The 22458-nt window shown below is 34.4% G+C and overlaps 1 protein-coding gene across 7 annotated transcripts in view; it reads left to right on the top strand.

Moving 5' to 3' along the window:
• The window catches only part of TTLL5 (tubulin tyrosine ligase like 5), a 392042-nt gene that overhangs the window by 304173 nt on the left and 65411 nt on the right, over positions 1-22458 (top strand). For all 7 annotated transcript variants that reach the window (XM_051977559.1, XM_051977558.1, XM_051977560.1 and 4 more), the window contains one exon: positions 8206-8398. In XM_051977559.1, coding sequence (XP_051833519.1) covers positions 8206-8398 — 193 coding nt within the window. The remainder of the gene's footprint in view (positions 1-8205; positions 8399-22458) is intronic.

The raw sequence follows: 22458 nt of genomic DNA, 5'->3' as shown, positions 1-22458 counted from the left end.
TCCAGGGAAATAATAAAGAAGGTAGAGATGTAGACCTTAAACTGTATTGTAGAACAACAGTCATCAAAACAATTTGGTATTGATTTAAAAAAATAGAAGGTAGGGGCATCAAGGTGATGGAGTGGATAGAGCACCAGCCCTGAAGTCAGGAGGACCTGAGTTCAAATGTGGCTTCAGACACTTAACACTTCCTAGCTGTGTGACCCTGGGCTAGTCACTTAACCCTAATTGTCTCAGCAAAAACAAATAAATAAATAAACAAACAGATAGATAAATAAATGAATGAACAAACAAAGGGATGAATGAATGGATAAATGAATGAATAGATAAATGAGTAAAAAAATAGAAGTAGACCAATGGCACAAAATAAACTACTTTTCAATAAACCTGAAAACATACATTGTATAATAAAGAATTCTCTATTTGATAAAAACTTCTGGGAAATTTAGGAAGTATTCTGGAAGAAAGTAGGCTTAAAGCAACCTCTTTTGCCATATTTTATGATATATTGTACAATATTTTATTTATATGTGTGTGTGTGTTGTGTGTGTGATGTTGATATTAAATATCATGAAAAAATTTAGAAGTAGTTCAAAACCTTTTTTCAGCTATGAATATCATATATTTTTTAATAAAAAGGGAAGATAGAGGCAATTACAAAAGATAAAATAAATTACTTTGATTATATAAAAGTGAAAAACTTCTATATAACAAAATTGATCTATATGAATGAACTGAATGAATGAGGCATGCATTAAGTGTGAAAAGTACTATGCTAAGTGCTGGAGAGACAAATAGAGAAGTAAAACAGCTCTTGCTTTCAAGTAGCTCACATTTTAATGGAAAAAACAATATATATGGAAGGTTTCAGCAACAAATCAGATGAAAAGCCCCATGGTCCTTATTGGGTACACTGGCAAAACAGATGGTAATGCCTCTTCTTTATTTAGGATAAGAAAGAAAACAGTTTAGTGGGAAAAATACCTTTGTATCAGATTTCTCTGATAAAGATGCCATATTTATGATATGTAAGAAATTTACAAATATGGATAAAACTAAAATTGTTCCCCAAAGAGAACTGATCAAAGGATATTAATAAACAGTTCTCAAAAGCATTGCAAATTCAAAAAGTACCTACATGTGCAAAAATATTTTTCATGATGGCAAAATATTGGAAATTGAGGAGATGCTTATCAATTGGGGAATGGCTGAACAAGCTGTCATATATGAATGTAATACAATATTATTGTGCAACAAGAAATGAATAGACAGATTTCATAAAACATGGAAAGATATATACAAATTGATGCAAAGTGAAATAAATTTGCAGAACTAAATTGTTGCAAATTGTACACAGTATCAGCAACATGATGATCAACTATGATTCAGCTCTTTTCAGCAATATAGTAATTCAAGAGAAGTTACAAAGGAAGGAAGTAATAAAGGAAAATACTATCCATAATCAAATAAAGAACTGATAGACTTGGAATGCAGATCGAAGCATTTTTTTTTTCACTCACTATTTTTTCTAGTTTTTTAAATCCGTTTCTGTTTTTGCAAGTGTGAATAATATAGAAATATGTTTTACATGATAGTAGATGTATAAACCACATCAAAATGCCTACCATCTTCAGAAGAGGGGTGGGGAGGGAAAGAAAGAGGAAGAAAAATTAGGAACTCAAAATCTAGTAAAAGTGAATGCTAAAATTTTTCTTGACATATAGTTGGAGGAAAATATTTAAACAATTGCAAGCTATTATCAACTACATGAAAAGATGTTTCAAATCACTAACATAAGCTAAAGACAAATTAAAATACATCAAAACAATGAGGTTTCACCTTAGTTTATGAAGAATTGGAAAAGATGACAAAAATGGGACTAGTGTTGGAGAAGTTATCAAATAATAAGCATATTGGCATATTATTGGAACTCTAAATCAGTACAGTCATTTTAAAAAGACATTTTGGAATTAATACAGTCCATATTTTTTGACTCCGATTCTACTACTAGTCACTTATCCCAGTGAAGTCACTGATTAAAAAAAAAAAAGTCCCCATAAGCATTAAAATGTTGATAGCAGCATTATTTGGAATTGGAAGACAAAGAATTGGAAACAAAGTAAATGCTCATGTTTTGGGGATGGCTAAACAAATTATGATATGCAAATGAAGTATATTGTATACTGTACAAACTACAAATGTGACATGGAGAAATAGGGAAAGATTTGCTAAAGATGAGCTAGGAAACCAAATGAAATGGCAACAACTACAAAATAATCAAAAGCAAATGCTAAAAAATTAAAAAGAATAGCATGGCCCCCCCAAAAAAAGAGAAGATCTAACCTATGAGGTCCACGTATGGAACATTTTGTGTATTTTCAAGTCATTTAAAATATATTGATATCATTTGCAGCTTTTTTGCTCTAATTCTTTTTTTTCTTTAAAATATTATTTGTTATGTGAAATGGCTCTTTAGGGTGGAGAAGGGAGACCTATTAAAAGAAATTCTAAGAATATAAAAAATAATATTTAATTTTTAAAAAAGAAATACTACCTAAAAATAAATCAAAGTCTAGTTGACTTTACATTATAGGTAGATATTTAATTCAAAATCATATTTCTCCTAGACAACTCCTTGAGAGAAGGGACTTTTTTCATTTTCTCTCTTTGTATCCCTAGGATCTAAAACAATGCTTATGCACATAGATATTGCTTAATTAATGATTTTTTTAAAAAATGAATCATTCTCAGAAGACATCTATTTAACTTTTTCATTGGTACTCCATTCCCCTTCCTCCCTCCTACCCTACACTCATATCATACACAAAATTATATTTTCATTTAAGGCTTTTATCTGGATCATTTCACACTTTAGGTGGCATTATTCTTTTCATCCAATGTAATATATCTCATTTCCTCTGCCATCTGTATTGACCATGTCCCTTCAACTTTTTAAATACCCACTTTTTTTTACCTGTTCTGCAAGTCTTTCTGTACCATATTTGTGCCTTATTTATTAATTTGCCTTCTCCTTTCTGAATACAAAATCATCTAAATTTTTAAATGTATGTGTATATATGTATATATATATTTATAGATATTTATATCTGGTCTATATATCTTTTTGTAAAATTCTAATATGTGAAAAAGTTAAGTAATTATAGAATTTATCAGAAAAGCCAAGAAATAAGATACAACTTATATTGCAAAAGACAATAAAAAAGTTATTTAAAATATATCATACATAAGTAAAGGATAAATACATTATTGCTATGTAAGATTTATATGAAAATTCTAACATGATAATGAAAAATCAAAGGCTTTTAATATGTTTTTTTTTCCCTGTCCCACTCTCAACCAATGTCAACTTTGATTTAACTAGAAGAGTGTGTAATACCCAAGGGTGGTTAAACCATATGAAAAGAGAGAAGTCTCTAATTCAATATTTTCTAGAAGTTAGTAGTCTGGTGTCCTTTGTGGTCTCAGGATAATTCTGAGGATCACATGGATCTTTTTTCACTTAGTTGTCCTTGAGCACCCTCTCAAGCTTTGGTTCTGAGTGGCAGGAAGCCATTGGAACAGTATGGATGAAAGCCAGATTGAATAATTTCCAGGAGAAAATAGAAAAGAAGGAAGGCAAGAGGCAATCTTTTCCTTGAGTTTACATATAAAGAATAGAAGAGAGTAGTTGGAATGAATTTATATTTTAGATTATTAAGTATGATCAGTTCATAACGGAAGGATAGATATTTGAATGGAAAATTGGGTATTTGTAAAATTGATATGGGATAGGAGCTATTGAATTAATGAGTGAAATCATATGGTTGTTTGCCTCATAAAGTAGAATGAATAGTATTGAATGAGAAGAGGGCAGATTTCTCTCCTTACAGACTACTTCCAAGTCCCTGCCTAACTTGTTTGCATTAGTATTATTATAGCTAAGAAAATATAGTAAACTTTTCTGTCTTCCTAGAAATTCAAATTTCTTTCTCCTGATAGCTGATAACTTTCTAGAGTATAAAGCCTCAAAGTACTATAGATTTTTGACAACTTTGAAATGGGAAAAAAAGAAAAGAAAACTATATTGGAAATGGAGGGACTATAAAGGGGATCAGCTCCTCCCCCCTCCCTTTCCAGATGGTGCTTGTAAATATTACTCAATATCAGTTGCCTACTGGAGGTTTTAAGGAAGCATATGATTAGAAATTCTGACGAACATCTGGAAAACAATTTGTAAGTATAGCAGGAAAGGATGAGAATGCCCATTACTCCTGGACCCAAAGATCCTAATGCAAGACATACCAAGGAAGTCAAAGACAGATACAAAGGGCCCATATATACCAAAATATTGATAACACTTTTTGTAGTCTCAAACAAAGTAGGTGCCTATCTATTTGGGGAAAACTAAAGAAATTGTGGCATATGATTGTAATGTAATAATATTGCACTATAAGAAACAATGGTGAAGTTTGGGATTGAAAACCACCTCCCACCATTACCCCCTATAAAAATGCAGAGTGAAGTAAACAGAGTGAGGAAAACTATACACATAATGACTATTACGTTGTGAATGAAAAATAACAATAATGACCAAATTTGACCTTAGAATAAAGATGACAAAAGTAACTTTTCTAATTTTGTGAAGAAGTGGGAGACTATAGATTTGAAATCTCTGACATAGTCTTCGTGTTGATAGTTTTTACTTAACTATTTGCTAAAAGAAAAGGCTCACAAAATTAGAAAAGATATTTATTCAGAAATGTATATGACATAAAAACAAAGGGCATCAGTAATTTTTTTTTTAAATAAGGACTGGAAGCCTTTAAAAAAAAAAGTTCTGAGGTAGTTGCAACTACTATTGATTGCTACTAGCAATATTTTTAAAACAGGGAGACTTAGGATAATTAAAATAGTGCTATTTGTAACAACATTGCTCTTTTGTGCTGTCTGGTCTCTGTTCTATATTATGCATTGCCATAAAGATTCTGGATAAGCTCATGGCATTTGGAGAAATTGCATCTTACTTCATGTTATCATTTTCCAGAGTTATCGCCCTTAAACTTATGAAACAATATCTGCAAATTAGTACAGTGCAATTCTATAGAAAATCTCTATGATTATGATAAGAATCTTCCCAAAGATTCTACAGAAAGCATCTTTTTTTATCTCATAGACCATGTGATAGTTAGTGCCCATATTTCTGGAACTGAGATGGGAAGCTGATTGCCCATTACATTATTTATCTTCCATAGCCTTAGCCCTGAATTATTGGTATAACAATCAATCTCTGGAATTTTTACCCCTTTAAGCTCCACCTATCTTGTTCTCTGAGCAGACTCCTAAAATTCTAATTAATTGTGGTAACTTTTTATTATGTGTAGAGGACATAGAGAAAATACTGTTGTCTAATATAAGTAAAATGATAAATTCTGTGTTCAGAATAATTAGCTGAATGATTCTAAATATCGGGAGTCAAATGTTACACATATTTTCACCAGAAAAATATTAAAAAATAAAATAGAGCACTCCATTTTTTAATACAGGATTATGCCATCTGAACGTACTTCAAATAATTCCTTTGCTTCTATATAAGCTGTCCTAGAAATTGTGTAAAAATATTATGTTGGATTATGTTATTATAGACCAAGTATTACTTATAATAACCCATTGCACTTGTATAATAATTTACAGCTATCAGTAGTTTTCTTCATATGTTTTATATCACATAATCCTAAAACCAGTCATTTGAGATAGGGTTAGATAACTATTATCTCCATTCTACAGATAAGGAAACTGAAGTTTAGTGAGGTTAATTTACCCAAGGACATTCAGCCAGGATTCCAATGCTTTTCTTCTAACTCCAAATCTGGTACCTTTTCCACTAAATATGGAAGACAAGCTAGGATTTTCATTTGAAACTGAACATAGAGATCTAAATTGTAAAATATACATTTAATAAGTATATATGTACACATGTAAAAATATGTGCACATATATATGTATGTATGTATATATGCACCTGTATTTAAAGAAAGATCGGATTGCTGGACTGCCTCAGTCTTTCTACAACACCTGGCTGTCTCTATATTTGTCACTCTACCACCTGCTTACTGCAAACTCCAAAGGCTTGTTCTTTCCATATGTAATGGTCATGGCCTGGGTCAAGCACACTATACTTCAAAGCAAGCAAATTGCTGCTGGCATTTATCACATTGCCTCACAGCTGAACTATCCCTGCCCCCCCACCCCATCCTAGGCTGTAAAAATTCCTGCCTTTTTAGAGAAAGCCTATACTTGCTTGAGAAACTTTTTCCTTCTGTGATTTAGAGTTACTGATGAGAGGAAAAACAGCTTTGACAGTAAAAGTTTATGATGTTCTAGTCTGTTCCATCGATATGAAGTTGCTAAAAGCCACTTTAGCATTCACTTCCCCCTTACCATTATTTCTCTTCTTCCCTGCTCTTCCCCCCTAGTCCTGAGGACCCATTTATTCTGATCTTTTATTGGTAAATAGTAGCAGAGAGCTTGGTTCTGACCTATTATCTACTGTATAATATGGCAACTTTTAGAAAGTAAGATTCAACCCACCAACCCATGATGGTACAAATATTTTCTGGAGTTGAAATCAAGCCTCAGACACTTATTACTGTTGCGACCCAGGTTACTGTAACCTCTAATTGCCTCAGTTTCCTCCTCTGTAAAATGAGGATAATAAAAGCACCTACTTCCTAGGATTGTTATGAGAATCAAATAAGATAATTATAAAGTGCTTAAAAGTGCAGTAACTGGCATATATATATATATATATATATATATATATATATATATAAATGTCAGCTTTTGTTGTTGCTACTGCTGCTGTTACTGCTATCACCACCACCACTGGTGTTACTGCTACTACTACTACCATCATCAATTACCCCTGCCACACTACATCACTATTATTACTACTACCACAAATACAGCCACCATTATTATGACCAGTATTACTATTACCACCACCACCACCATTTCTACATGTCTGAAAAGCTTCCACTAATATTAGCCAATAAAATTTGGTAGGACCAGATGTTCTATTGATGGGTAGGCTATTCTGACCCATTATGAAGTTCAGTCAAAATTTATGTATTTTCTCATCTAATACAAGTCAGCATGATGCAATGGAGACACCTTCTGAATTAGAAGTCTAGAGATATATTTGTTGCGTCATGTCATTTCCTAACACTGTGACCTTAACCATGTTCTTCAATCTGGGACTCAGTTTCCTTATTTGTAAAATGAGGAGGTTTAACTGAATTTTTTAAACATCCTATCAGCTCTAAAAATCAGTGGAGCTTTATATTGTTGACTCATTCCAAATTCCAAAAAAGAAGTAATACTTCTTTTGTTGGTTTGGGAATCATTAGTCTTCCTAGTTTTACCACTTTTTTTTTCCTCTTAGGTTTTTTGGTTTCATTCATTCAACCCATCTCTAATCTCTCAGTTTTCTTCTCAACTGTTTTCTGTTCCTGAAGCATCTTCCATGTTTATGTTATTGCCCTTTGCTCTAGATGTCAAGTGCTTTTTTATCTCAATTTCTGATTTTTTCCTCAGTAGGTATATATCAGTTTTTCCTTGGCTTCTCACTGTCCAAACATGTAACTTATGACATTTTTTCTTACTCTGATGATAGACAGTTATTGTTTTATTAGGATTTTACTTTCAATATTTACTTAAGTAATTTGGCTCTATTGTTTACACATCCCTTGTATCTTTTTACATTTTTATGAGTAAGCTCTTTAAACATATGGATCATGTCTGTTTAACTTGAGTAATATAGTCACATCAGCCTCATGAGCATAAGTGGTTTTAAGATTCAAGTCTAGTTATTGTCAGCAAGAAAATAATTTCAAGATACGTTCCTACTGATCTCAAGATGAATTAGACTAGCTCAGCTTTTCTCATGCTAATTCAGCCATAAAACTCTTTGGGGCTTATGATGCCCTACCACAGAATTGCCTATGGTGCCTTCAGAACCAAAATGCTAGGTTAGCTGGTCTGTGGATTTGTCCTAGTCTGGCATTTCTTCTATTAGTGCCTTCTCCATTAGTTTACTTGCCTGCATTGGAGTTTATGTTTGAGATTTTTTGGCAGTGCCTGAAGCTGGTGTTTTGTTGAGGATTTTGGCCTAACCTCTTCAAAAAATATGCTCTCTCTTTTTCTCAGGAACATGCAAACAGGTGGCTTTGCCTGGGAAGGGGAAGTAGAAAATTCTGCATACAAGGCAACAGGAATGATACCGCAACACAAGTATCATCCTACAGCTGGCAGCTATCAGCTCCACTTTGCGCTACAACAACTTGAACAACAAAAACTTCAGTCCCGGCAGCTGCTTGACCAGAGCCGAGCCCGGCACCAGGTAATTAGAGAAATGCCTAGCCTCTGAAATGAAGCCATTTTTCCATCAGTGGCAAAGGCAAGGTCATTAATTAATTTCAGGAATAATTTACCAGAAGTTTCCTTTTAGGACCTAGAACAGAATGACAGAACAGTTAAGTCTGCCCTCACTTCACTGGCTTATCCTTTTAAAAAGAAAATCTGTTGAGCCTGTTTCCTGGAAGAATTATTTGGAGAAGAAATGATGGCTAAATGATCAAGATTTTACTGAGCCATCTTAATTCTTCTGACTGAATCTAATCTATTATTCTCAATGTAGCTTAGCTTGTCACACTTGTTTAAGAAAGGAAGATTGTAAAAAGAAGGAGTAATCAAATCACAGGATTTGGTGGGTGTAAAAAAGGAGCTTTTCTCTCTCCATTTTCTGTATAAAATTCAACAAGTTGATGGGTTTTGAAGCATAGTAAACAAGTATTTTTTAGTCCTAAGAATTTAGGGTGCAAAAGAATCAAAAAACAGTCCCTGCCTCTAAGAAGCTCATATTCTAATAAGAGACACAACATGTAAATAACTAGGTCTATATAAGACATTTAGAGAGTGTATAGAAGTTAATATGGGAGGGGAAAGAACCAGCAGATGTGGGAATGGGGAAGAGGAAGGCCTCCTACAGAAAAGAAGATTTGAGCTGAGTCTAGAACGAAGGTAGACTAGCCAAGAGGCAAAGATGAGAGGGGAGGGTATGTTTCCTCCTCACACATCTGGTGAACAGCCATTTAGTGCAAAGGCATGGATCTGGAGATAGTCAGAGAAACATACTCACAAAGAAAAAAAAAGAGGGAGAGAGAGACACGTAGAGAGAGACACCAAGACAAAGAGACAGAGAGAGATCATAGACTAAGGTGTAAGAAGACTAGAAAAGATAAGGGGTCTGTTATATAAAGAGAGGCATTTTATATTAATTTCAGAGGTAAATGGGGGCCACTGGAGTTTATTGAGTAAGGGAGAGGGGAAGAGAATGGTCAGATCTGCTCTTTAGGAAAATCATTTTGGAAGCTGAGTGGAAGGAATAGTTTGAAGTAAAGAGATATTTGGCAAGAAGACCAATTGGGAAACAATTGCACTAGTTCAGGTGAGAGGTCTTTAGAGCCTAAACTAGTTATGTGAGTGGAGGGAAGAGCACTTACATTTAGAAGGATCTGGATTTCAATCTCCCTTTATATGCTTCCTAGCTGTTATGACCCTGGTCAAACTCATTTAATTTCAGAAATCCCAAATTAGACAGATGGGATAGAAACAGATCAGCTCCAGAATGTTATTTAGAAATTGAGGTTGCAGAGCATTATCATAGTTTTGGTTTAGATTTTAGTTTTCTCATTTCCTATTTGTCAGTCAAGCAGTCAGTAAGCTTTTGTTTAGCCACCTTCTACATATGGTGCACTCTACTAAGTGCTAGAGATTCAAAAGAAAGGCAAAATGAGTCCCTGCTCTCAAGTAGCTCACAATCTAATGAGGGAGACAACAACCTATATTATACGTACAGAGTATATATACAAATGAGCTAAACAAATGATAAATAGGAAATAATCAATGGAGAGAAGCACTAGGATTAAGAGGGATTAGAAAAAGCCTTAGAAAGTGGGGTTTTAGTTTGGATTTGAAAGAAACCAGCAAAGCTGAAAGGTAGAGATGAGGAAGGAAGGCCTTCCATATATAGCCATGATAACCAGAGAAAATTTGAGGAGCCAAGAAATGGAATGTCTGGTTTGTGGAATAGCAGGGAGGCTATTGTCAGTAGATTAAGTATGTAAAGATGAGAAAGGGTTTAGCTGGTGGGACAGGGGGCAGGATATTAAAAGCCAAATAGAAAATTTTATATGTGATCTTGTACTTGAGAGCTACAGGAATATGTCAAGTATAGGAATAACAAGCTCAGAATTGAGCTTTAGGAAAATTACTTTAATGGATAAATAGAGGGTAGAGCTGAGAGATTTCACCCACCAGGAGACTATTTTAGTAATCCAAGCCTAAGGAGACAAGAGCCTGCACCAGGATGATGGCAGTATCAGAGGAGAGAAGGGGAACATTTGTTAGATGTTACAAAAATAAAATTAAAATGCCTTGACAACAGATTGAATATAACAAGTTACAGGCAGTGAAGAATTGAGGATTACACCCCAGGCCTGAGGGCCAAGGAAGATGGTGATACCTTCCACAGCAATTGCAAAGTTTGGAAGTGAGGAGAGATTAGGAGGAAATGTCATTTGGCTTTAGACATCATGTGTTTAAGATAGCTACTGGACATTTTCTGACTAAAGGTCAGCAGAGAAATTAGGGCTAAATGCATAAATTTCAAGATCATCAGCAGAGAAGATAATGAGATCATTGAATGAAGAGGGTCCATGTCTCTTGACCCATGGCTGGCCTCAGTTCTTATCTATAAACAGAAGATTAAAAAAGGATTCCTACTAGTACTACCTCATGGAGTTCCTATAAGGATCAAATGAAATAATATATATCAAGTCCTTTTGAAACCTTAAAGCGTGATATAAATGCTAACTATAATGAAGATAATTGTCACTGAGGAATATGCCAGTGCACTTCACTAAACTAAACTAAAAGTGAAATATATAACTAATATGTTTGTTTTGTTTCCAGTTCTGTCAGACTCTCTTTGATAGAGACTATGCACAACCCTCCAGGAAGGGGGTTATGTTATATCTCCTACAGAGAGAACAAAAAGTCATTTATTATAAATGTGTGTGCCTATGTGTGTGTTTATATGTATATTATATGTATGTATGAATTCTCTCTATCTTCTCCCAGTCCTCTCGACCACAGTTGGTTCAGGTCGGTCTGAATAGTGATTAAATTCTGGGACAAAGGGGCTGAATCTTGTCCATTTGGGAGGTATACAACCATCAGTAAAATATCAAATGCCCTACTAAATACTGCAACAAGTATTCAGAATTTTTAATACCTTATCTAGCGTATTTCAGAAGATATCTGGAATTGCTCCACAGAAGGAATGGGACCCCATGGATATTTTAAATTGTTGTTTCTGAAGCTTTTTAGAATGTTATCATCAGGATGCTGGACCTGGCATTAGAAAAACTGGATTTGATTTCTGGGTCAGGCATTTATTAGCAACAAGTCACTTCATCTCTCGAATGTAAAATAGAGATAATAACACCCATCTTACTCACCTCATAGGGTTCTTGTAGGAACAAATAAATGGCTTATAGCCATCCCATGGCCCAGACCATATTAACCCTAACCTTCATGATTTGCATTAATGTTTCTGGGGAATGTTTTCTGATGACAGTACCCTAAATTGATTGATTCCACTTGTCATTATAAAATTGAGGGCTTCTGAAGTCACCCAGGATGTGGAAGTGGAATGAGGACTGACCCCACAATCAATAGATCTCACTTAGCTTAAACCCCAGCTTCAAAACCCACTACTTACCTGTATACCTACCTGTGTGAGCTTGGGCTCTGGACCTCAAGTTTTCTTATCCATAAATTGAGAAAGATGTACCAAGCAACCTCTGATGTCCAGCTCTAAATTTATAATCTTATAATTAGCAAAGTAATTACTTTGCTAATAGAAACCTAGATGAGCCACTTCATTGAATCAGTAAGAAATAATTAAATTAACACAAAGAGGAAATACAACAAACATTAGAAATATTTTTGGCAGTTCTTTCCCCAAAAAACTGTATTTCCCTCCTTTCCTTCCCTACAATGCTCCCCTTTCTTCAGGGTCTCATCTGCAACCAGGGAAACAGTTTCTGATGGAAACAGGTAAGTGCTACTACACAATGCACTGGGAATTCATCATAACTTGATCCCTGTTACAGACACAGTGAAAGCACTTTGTGAATTATCAAGTACTACCTAATAATACCTATCAAGTATTATTTCCCCTCTGCTGAGGAAAGCTGATGTATGGTGTTCTGTAGTAATGATCAAATTATCTTTTGAGCCACTGATTGATTTTACAGTGAGAATGTCCTAAGTTTCCCACCAACCCATAATTTTAACACTTTTAGATCAAGTTATCATATTCTCTAATAGATTCTATAAGTTATAGCTTCATTTTTTCAAAAGTATGAATAGTCAGTGATTCACTGCATCAATTTGAACAATTTTTGGCCATTTGTGACCAAAGGTGAGACACAAAGAAATTAAAGCTCTTTCTTAGCATTTATCTGCAAGAGACCATCATTCCTTTTTTTCTTGCAAAAGGATATTAAATGAAGGCCTAATATAAAATTGCTATTTAAGGATTATAGAGATTATTTTGTAGTAACTTGAATAGTATAATACATTAGTGATTAGTAACAATTTAGTGATTGTAATAATGACAAATTAGTAAATATTAAAACAAAATTTTAAAGTAAAAAATGAAAATTTATTAAGTAGTAAAAATAGTAAAAATAAGCATAGTGGTAATTTAATAAATGTTTTTGATAATGATTATATAGCTTTCTCATCTTATAGTTTGAGAAAGTTCACTTTAGTTTTGCTTTTTGTTTTTTGCTGAGGCAGTTGGGATTAAGTGATTTGCCTAGGGTTACACAGCTAGGAAGTGTTAAGTATCTGAGGTCAAATTTGAACTCAGGTCCTCCTGACTTCAGGGCTGGTACTCTATCCATTGCGCCACCTCGCTGCCCTTCTCTTTAGTTTTTTGTCTATAATCATAGCAGTTACAATATCTAAAATATTGTAAGATTTTGTGATTTTAAAAAGCCCAAATTAAACAAATGGAATAGAAAGATATCAAGTCTAGGATGTATTTGGAAATTGGATCTGGAGTCAGTTTGCCTTGGTTCAAATCTCTATCTTACCTCTTACTACTTGTGACCAGTTAAACTGGTCAAAAAGACTTAAATTAAGTAGATGAAGTAGCTTGTGGCTCAGTGCATAGTGAGTACTGGGCCTGGAGTTAGGAAGACTTGAGGCCAAATGCAGCCTCAGACACCTCGAGCTGTGAGATTCTGAACAAGTCACTTAATCTCTGATAGCTTGCTGAAAGATGATTCACTAGAGAAGGAAATGGCTAACCATGTCAGTATCTTTCCAACAAAAGCTCATGGTCAGCCATGGTCCACTGAGTCACAAAGAGCTGGATATGATAGAGCAACTGAATGCCACCACCACTAAATAGTGTTTGTGGTCCTTTCTATCTTTAAATCTGTATTTCTGTGATCCTAAGTGCATATTCAGAAGTTCATGATCTGTGAATTTTAGTCATCAACAGTGGGAAATAATAAGCTCAGATTCTAATTTACATGGCATCTAGGAGATTGATCTCATGACATGAAAGTATCTCAGAGACATTTGATAGAGATGGTCCTAAGACAAAGACACAGAAGTATATGATCTTGGCTACCTGATAGAGAGCAAGAAGTAAAAAATGAGAACTTAAAAAGGGATATGATTCTCCTGATGCTTATGAGAAAGTCAGTCAATTAGTAATTATTAAACATCTACTTTGTGCCAGGAATTGTACTGGGAATATAAAAAAGTCTCTGCTCTCAAGATGCTCACAATCAAATGGGTGAGGCAAAATGAACTATATTAGAACAAATATGATATAGAAATTTTATATATATACACATATATATCTAACATATACAAACTTAAAGAGATTTTTTTTACCTATTTTCTATATATTTGTGTGTGTGTTATGGTCTCTATATATGATATATATGTATGTCTCTATAAACATGATCCCACACAATAATTGGAGATTATCAACAGAGGGAAGCCAGTGGTATTAAGAGAGACTAGAAAAGACTTCTTGTCTAAGATTAGGATTGTAGCTAGAATTTGAAGGAAGCCAAAGAATCCAGGGTGAGGAGGGAAAGAATCCCCTTCCATCTCTTTATCATCCTCTGAAAATCTTAGAATTGTATTGGTTTTCCATATCATCTCAAAGGGCAGCAATATTAGGAAAGGTCTCTCTGCTTCAGTAGCAGCCGTACACTAAGAACAGAAAATCTCCCAAACAAACTGTCTGGCAGAAGTTCTTTTCTAGGAGCTTTTGTTTCATTGTTTTTTTCTCCCCTGCTGCCACTGCTTCTTCATAAATAGGTTATCTAAATGTTTTCTTGCTCTCTACCACAGTTGCTGTACTTTGACTAGTGCTACTCAGCAAGCAGCCTGTTAATAGTTGGGCCTAGGATTCAAGATGAGAATTTCTTTCAGTATACTCTGCTTCTATGCTACTCATATAAATAAGTGGATGTAACCATTTGAAAACAGTCATAATATCTACATTTGCATTCTAATGACTCTCTTTGAACATATATAACAATAAATATATTTTTAATAATATTATACTTATATTGTACTACAGATAACATATATATATTATATATATATATATACACACACACATACGTTTGTAGGTATATATGTTTGGGTGTATATATATACATAATGTTGCATATATATATGTGTATGTATATATATTTATACACACACACACACACACACACACACATATACATGTATGTTTTCTTTCCTGAGTTGACCTCAGTTTCTTTCCCCCATTTCCTCCTCAAGCTGGGTTATTACCCCTCAAGGAAAATGCAAAAAGCCTTTCTTTCATGTCTGTCTGAGGGTCTTTCATGAGCAATGGAGACTGCTGATGACATCAGCTCTCCATGCTGGGGTCTAAGAGGAGTGTTGTGCTGGCTGTGGGGCCTAACTGACCCAATTCTAATTGCTGACATTGAGCTGATGTTATTCTTGGCCCCGTGCAGAGCGATTACTCAGTAGTTTCTGTTAAAGTGATCCTTTGTTAAACCTCTACTCACACCCCCTCTCCCCTTCCCTCCCCCTCTCTCCTCTGCCTCATACAAACTGAAAAGAGTCCAGCGGTTCAGAAAGCAGAAAAATTAAGTATATTTTGATGGCCAAGGCAGTACTCCTGAAGTTTCCATTAACTAAAAAACTGGTTTGTTTTTAAAACTCTTCTTTTTTCCTCCCACCTCTATCCATCTTTCTTCTTCCTGCAGTCTGGAATAAAACTCTTCAATTTTAGATGACTTAATTTTCGATGATAGCACGGTCACTTTAAATGAGAGGAAAATTTGTTTCTTGACTTTGGCCTTTCTACCACTTTCTAAACCAGCCTCGATATAGAGTGGAAGCACTCATCCAAATTCCTGAAGCAGGGCCAACAATGACCAACGTGACTGTAACAGGCAGGGGCCGGGAGAAGCTGAGCTTAGCAAGTCTTTCACACCCTTTCTAGCATCAAAAGTGTGATGTGGTGACAGTGTGTGTGTTTCTGTGCCCGTGTGTGTGCTCAAATATCTCCAGGCATATGTGGACCTATCATCTTTCAAATCTGGCATGGATCCACATATACAACCAGTTCCTGCCACTCTGATCCATAAAGTTCTTTGGATGGGGTTGGGGCCTAAAAAAATTCTGCCTCCATGCAGGAATTAATACTGTTCTCAGAGAACTTCAGCAGCTGTGTGTTTGTGTTGGGGAGAGGGAAGGGAGAAAAGGGAGGAGAATCTCAGCAGGAGTTTTCAGTCTTCTTTTCATTTTGCCAACAATAATATACTAGATTCTCAGCATGGCAGAAAGAGAGTAAGCATGCTACACTGACTGTCCAGGACATCTTCATCACCATATAGTTTGATGGAAGGCAAATACAAACAAGATTAATCTTAAGGACTTTGAAGGCATGATTACATGTCTATGGTTGGGTCCTCAGGGGGGGTGTATTAACTTGGATCTCATAACCTACTTTAAAAAAATTTTTTTTTTCCTTTGTGACCTTTGTCAGGAAATAGCAACAGTTTTTATTTCTTGTTTCTCTACTGTGGATTGCCTAGCATTGATTGATAGTTCAATATAGCACCACTAGTCTGGGGCTACTGCGTTTGGCAATAATCTTTGGCTTTTACCTATTTTCATAGTTTACCCTGAATTTGATGCTCTAGGATTGCTTATCTCCTCATTAGTGAAATTAAGCTCCCAGAGCTTTCCACCACCACAAGATTCCTAGGAATAATTTTGTTTTAGGGAGGGAGAAAAATCTAAAACAGAAAATTTTACAAAATGAATGTTGAAAATTATCTTTAAATGTATTTGGAAAAAAATAAATACTGTTGGAATAAAAAAAAAGAATGATTCTGTTTTGAGCTATAGTCAAAGAGGTCCTTCCCAAGCAAGGTTCGACGCCAGGAGGAAGGGAGAAAATAAAAAAGGTAACCAGGATACTTGAATTAGATATATAAGAGGTAGTTTTATTCCTATACAGGAGAAGGAATAAAGCAATAAAGAATCATAGAATGATTACAGTCAGTTGAGAGGAAAGATGTCAGGTGCCTTTTCAGCTTCTGTACCACAGGAAAGAAGACAAAAGAGGCAGTCTCATGCTGGTTATAGGCTTCAAGGACAGCAGAAAAAAAAAGAGTCCTAAGGTATGGCCCTTTAAACAGATCCATAGAGTTCTAATTGCCAAGTAAAAGAATCCTCATGGCCAACAAGAGATAATCAATATATCCGTGCCTACAGAAAGGCCATTCTATCAGATATCCCTACAAAGAAGACACAATAACAAATCTGAATTCAGCCAAAATAGCAAAGGCTTAACAAAGACCGTTTTTCTTGCTCTAAAGGGAGACAGTGAGAATAAATTGACACTAGGGAGAAATAAAGAGACACAAATCAGGTGTGTGTGTGTGTGTGTGTGTGTGTGTGTGTGTGTATTTTCAGTTCTTCTGGGGGAAAAAAGATAATGTAAAAATCCTATGCTGTGATTGGTTTCTCTCTCTCCCCCTAGAATGAGCTTCCTATGGCCAGATTAGGGGACAGTAGGTTACTTAAAATTAACCATGGTTTTATTAGGATCCAATAGTAACATGATTTTATATGAATATAGTATATAAAACAGTAAAATTTTTAATTCAGTTCAAAAGTGTAAAATTATTGAATATTTAAAAGTAGCAATACAGATCACAACCTATCCAATCCTGTCCACGGTATGTATTTCTGACCCTTTATCATGACATACAAATGACCCTGACTTCTCTAAGGTAAGAGCAAAGGAACATAAGCTCTGCCAAATTTTTCCATGCCAGTTTGGCTTCAAGTACAGTTCCAGAAACAGACTATATCTGCTTTCCAAGAACCAGCCTAGCTAAGCACAGAGAAACTCATCACAAATAATCTGGCCACTTGGTGATGAATTCTTTAGCTATAGCAACCCTAGTTAACCTACAATTTCTTTTCTTTTCTTTTTTCATTTTTAAAATTATTTTTATTAAAGCTTTTTATTTACAAAACATATGTATGTATGGGCAATTTTCAACATTGACCCTTGCAAAACCTTCTGTTCCAAATTTTTCCCTCTTTTCTCCCACCCCTCCCCTATATGGCAGATAGTCCAATATATGTATACATATCTATACAGTTATCTTGCTACACAAGAAAAATTGGATCAACAACAAAAAAAGAACCTGAGAAAGAAAACAAAATGCAAGAAAACAACAATAGAAAGAGTGAGAATGCTATGTTGTGGTCCACATTCAGTTCCCACAGTTCTCTCTCTGGGTGCAAATGGCTCTCTTCATCACTGAACAACTGGAACTAGTTTGAATCATCTCATTGTTGAAGAGAGCCACGTCCATCAGAATTGATCATCATATAGTCTTGTTGTTGCCATGTATAATGATCTCATAGTTTTGCTCATTCTTTCAGCATCAGTTCATGTAAGTCTCTCCAGGCCTCTATGAAATCATCCTATTGGTCATTTCTTACAGAACAATAATATTCCATAATATTCATATACCACAATTTATTTAACCATTCTCCAACTGATGGCCATCCACTCAGTTTCCAGTTTCTGGCCACTACAAAAAGGGCTGCCATAAACATTTTTGCACATGTGAGTCCCTTCCTTCCCCTTTAAGATCTCTTTGGGATATAAGCCCAGCAGAAACATTGCTGGATCAAAGGGTATAGACAGTTTAATAACTTTTTGAGCATAATTCCAAATTGCTCTCCAGAATGGTTGGATCTATTCACAATTCCACCAACAATGCATCAGTGTCCCAGTTTTCCCGCATCCCCTCCAACATTCTTATCTTTTCCTGTCATCTTAGCCAATCTGACAGGTGTGTAGTGGTATCTCAGAGTTGTCTTAATTTGCATTTCTCTGATCAAAAGTGATTTGGAACACCTTTTCATATCATTAGAAATAGTTTCAATTTCTTCATCTGAAAATTGTCTGTTCATATCCTTTGACCATTTATCAATTGGAGAATGGCTTGATTTCTTATAAATTTGAGTTAATTCTATATATTTTAGAAATGAGATCTTTATCAGAACCTTTAAATATAAAAATGTTTTCCCAGTTTATTGCTTCCCTTCTAATCTTGTCTGCATTAGTTTTTTTTTTTTTTTTTTTTTTTTTTTTTTTGGTACGAAAACTTTTTAACTTAATATAATCAAAATTATCTATTTTGTAATCAATAATGATCTTTAGTTCTTCTTTGGTCACAAATTCCTTCCTCCTCCACAGGTTTGGGAGGTAAACTATCCTATATTCTTTTAATTTAAATATAATATCATTTTTAATGTCTAGATCATGAACCCATTTCAACCTTATTTTGGTATATGATGTTATGTGTGGATCAATGCCTAGTTTCTCCCATACTAGTGTCCAATTTTCCCAAAAGTTTTTGTCAAACAGTGAATTCTTATCCCAAAATCTGGGTTCTTTGGGTTTGTCAAACACTAGATTATTAAAGTTATTGACTGTTTTGTCCTGTGAACTTAACCTATTCCACTGATCAACTACTCTATTTCTTAACCAGTACCAAATAGTTTTGATGACCGCTGCTTTATAATATAGTTTTAGATCTGGTACAGCTAGGCCATCTTCATTTGCTTTTTTTTTTTTCCAGTAATTCCTTTGAAATTCTTGATCTTTTGTTCTTCCAGATGAATTTTGTTGTTATTTTTTCTAGATCAGTAAAATAGTTTCTTGGGAATCTGATTGGTATAGCACTAAATAAATAGATTAGTTTAGTGAGTATTGTAATCTTTATTATATTTGCTTGACCTATCCAAGAGCACTTGATATTTTTCCAATTGTTTAGATCTGACTTTATTTGTGTGGAAAGTGTTTTGTAGTTTTGCTCATATAGTTCCTGACTTTCCCTTGGCAGATAAATTCCCAAATTTTTTTTACGATTGGCAGTTATTTTAAATGGAAGTTCTCTTTGTATCTTTTGCTGTTGGATTTTGTTAGTGATGTATAAAAATGTTGATGACTTATGTGGATTTATTTTGTATCCTGCAACTTTGCTAAATTTGTGGATTATTTCAGTTTTTTGGTTAATTCTCTAGGGGATATACAATTTCTTAATGTTAATACTTAATTACTAATAGTAGTCTATTCTATTTTGAATTAGTTATAAATTCTAATGCTTATTCTCATATTTAAAACTCCCATTGTGCTTACACTTTGAGGTTTTGTCTCTGAATGACAGAGTTAATCAGTAATGACAGAGTAAGATCAGTAATGATTTATACTAATATGCCTTTTAGCTATAGTTCTTGACTGCTTATGTTGATTGTTACTAATAATATGTGTAACCCATTTAAGGTCTGAAAATCACTATTACAACTCATACACCCACTGATGATTCAGCTTCCCAGAGCAAAGCTTATGACATCTTCCCCTTAGGATTCTAGAGATACTCTTGAAGAGTCAGAGGGTGACTCTTGAACTCCATGCCTGAATCCATTAGAGTACTTCCCTCTAAGATTTTTAGTTGAGAATCATTTCATCAGCTAGCCTTAAGAGCTTTTAGAAAAGGGTATTTACTAATATGGTACAAAAAGTACAACTGGTACAGAAAGATCCTCCCTCCCCAAAGTCTGTGACACCTTTTCCCACATGTTCATACAGATTTCAGTGGGACAGTAGGCTCAGGCTTATAAAACACTCATAACTAAAGAGTCACTCCCAGTTCCTGGTTGCTGAAAGTATTTGTCTCCCATCCTGTGAGGTATTCAAGAAGTTCCCTTTAGGCATATGTTCTCTCTGCCAGGCAGACTTTTTTTTTCCTAGATGATAAGATGGTATATTTATTTTTTTAAACTTGTAAATAGATTTTTTTTTATTTTTCCAAATACATGCAGAGATAATTTTCAACATTCACCTTTTTTTTATTTAAATTTTATTTTATTTAATAATAACTTTGTATTGACAGAATCCATGCCAGTATAATTTTTTACAACATTATCCCTTGCACTCGCTTATGTTTCATTTTTTCCCCTCCCTCCCTCCACCCCCCCCCAAGATGGCAAGCAGTCCTATATACAACATTCACCTTTGCAAAACTTTGTATTCTGAATTTTTCTCCTTCTGTTCTCCTTTCTTCCCTTCCTTAGACAACAAGCAATCTAATATAGATTAAAGTGCAATTCTTCTAAATATATTTCCATATTCATCATGTTGCACAGGAAAAATCAGATCAAAAGAGAAAAAAAAAACACAAGAAAAAACAAACAAGCAAACAAACAACAATAAAGGTGAAAATACTATGCTTTGATCCACATTCCATCTCCATAGTTCTCTCTCTGGTTGTAGATGGCTCTTTCCAAGTCTAATCTACTTTCCAGATAGGCTTCTTGAAGAGCTAAGAACTTCATCTGCCCTTAGCTCCTAGCATGCTGCTGGCTTATCTGGGGAATCTATTTAGAATATTGGTGAGTAGGGGAAAATTCCAACCTTCTGTAGATCCTGCAGAACTAGAATTGTTCTTCTTTTCCCTCTACATGGTTACTTCTTGGCTCTGTGCTAGAAAATCATACGGGTTTCTGTTTCTGGAGGAACCTCCCACTATAGCTAACTTGATGCTTAAATCCATAGAGAGTGAAGAAATTTTAAAATCAACTGAAGCACATCTCTTGGTTGAAGTCATTTTACTTGATCAACTTGCTTTTTAAATTTAGCTTAAAGTTTTTTGAATGATTGATTGAGAAGTGTTTTCACCTAATTATAGTAGTTTTTAGTAGCTTTATCCAAAGAAGCCTCAGGGTTAAGGAAGAAAATGTGAAAATTCTAAAATCATGTTTTAAAACATGACTTGGCAGAATTCAGATGGTTTGGGATTCATTAAGGAGCAGTATATATTACCAGCTATTAAAGATAGCTCTTGTGCTTTATATGGACATTTTTAAAGTGTTCAGTGTCTTTTAAAAATTGCTTTGATACAGCTACATTGTGAACAGCTTTTTTCCATCATTTCACTCTGATTTATGGTTAGTATCTGTTTGTTTGCCTATGGGCATGTGAGGAATTAACAGTAGTATCATTGTGAAAGATGGGCAAAAGAAAAGACCTCCTCATTTTGTGGACCCTAGCCATATGAGAAATGCTTACAGAACATGTGACTTCAAGGTTTATATAATAATGTGTTCTTAGTGGTAAATAAAATAGAACCCATCGTATTGAATGAGTTTCTTACACTGTTAAAATAAGATAATTATTTAAATAAAGATAGGGACAGCATAAATAAATTTCATCATACAAATGATTATTAAAATTTTAAAATAAAATGTTATCCATGGACCACATACAAAATAGAACCTACCTATAGGTGATCAAATAAGTTAATGGCTTATTTCCAAGTTTGCTTTAAAGAAAGGCATTTTTTTTTCAGTTTTAAGGGGAATTGATATTACATTTAATATGAATTTAGGACTTTTTGTTAAATCCCCAAAATTATATGGCCTCATCTTAAGTCTTATTTTTTCCTTGGCCAATATGATGTACATTAACTTAGAAAACAACAAAACTGAGCAATTTTATTATCACACTTATAGACTGATATATAGAGAGTCCTAAAGATTCTCAGAGGATCATTTGGTCCAACTTCTTCACTTTATAGATGAAAAAAACTGAGACTCAGATATTATTACTTACTAATCAGTGATATTTGCCACTATTAATTAGATAATGTTGGACATTATTAAGAAACATTCCGATATAAATATGAGTGGAAAGCAAGAGACCATAGATACAATTAATTTTCA

Source organism: Antechinus flavipes, chromosome 2 (genome assembly GCF_016432865.1).
Source record: "Antechinus flavipes isolate AdamAnt ecotype Samford, QLD, Australia chromosome 2, AdamAnt_v2, whole genome shotgun sequence".
Classification (NCBI taxonomy): Eukaryota; Metazoa; Chordata; class Mammalia; order Dasyuromorphia; family Dasyuridae; genus Antechinus; species Antechinus flavipes.
The sequence above is the reverse complement of the archived record's forward strand: the minus strand, read 5'-3'. Positions and strand labels throughout refer to the sequence as shown.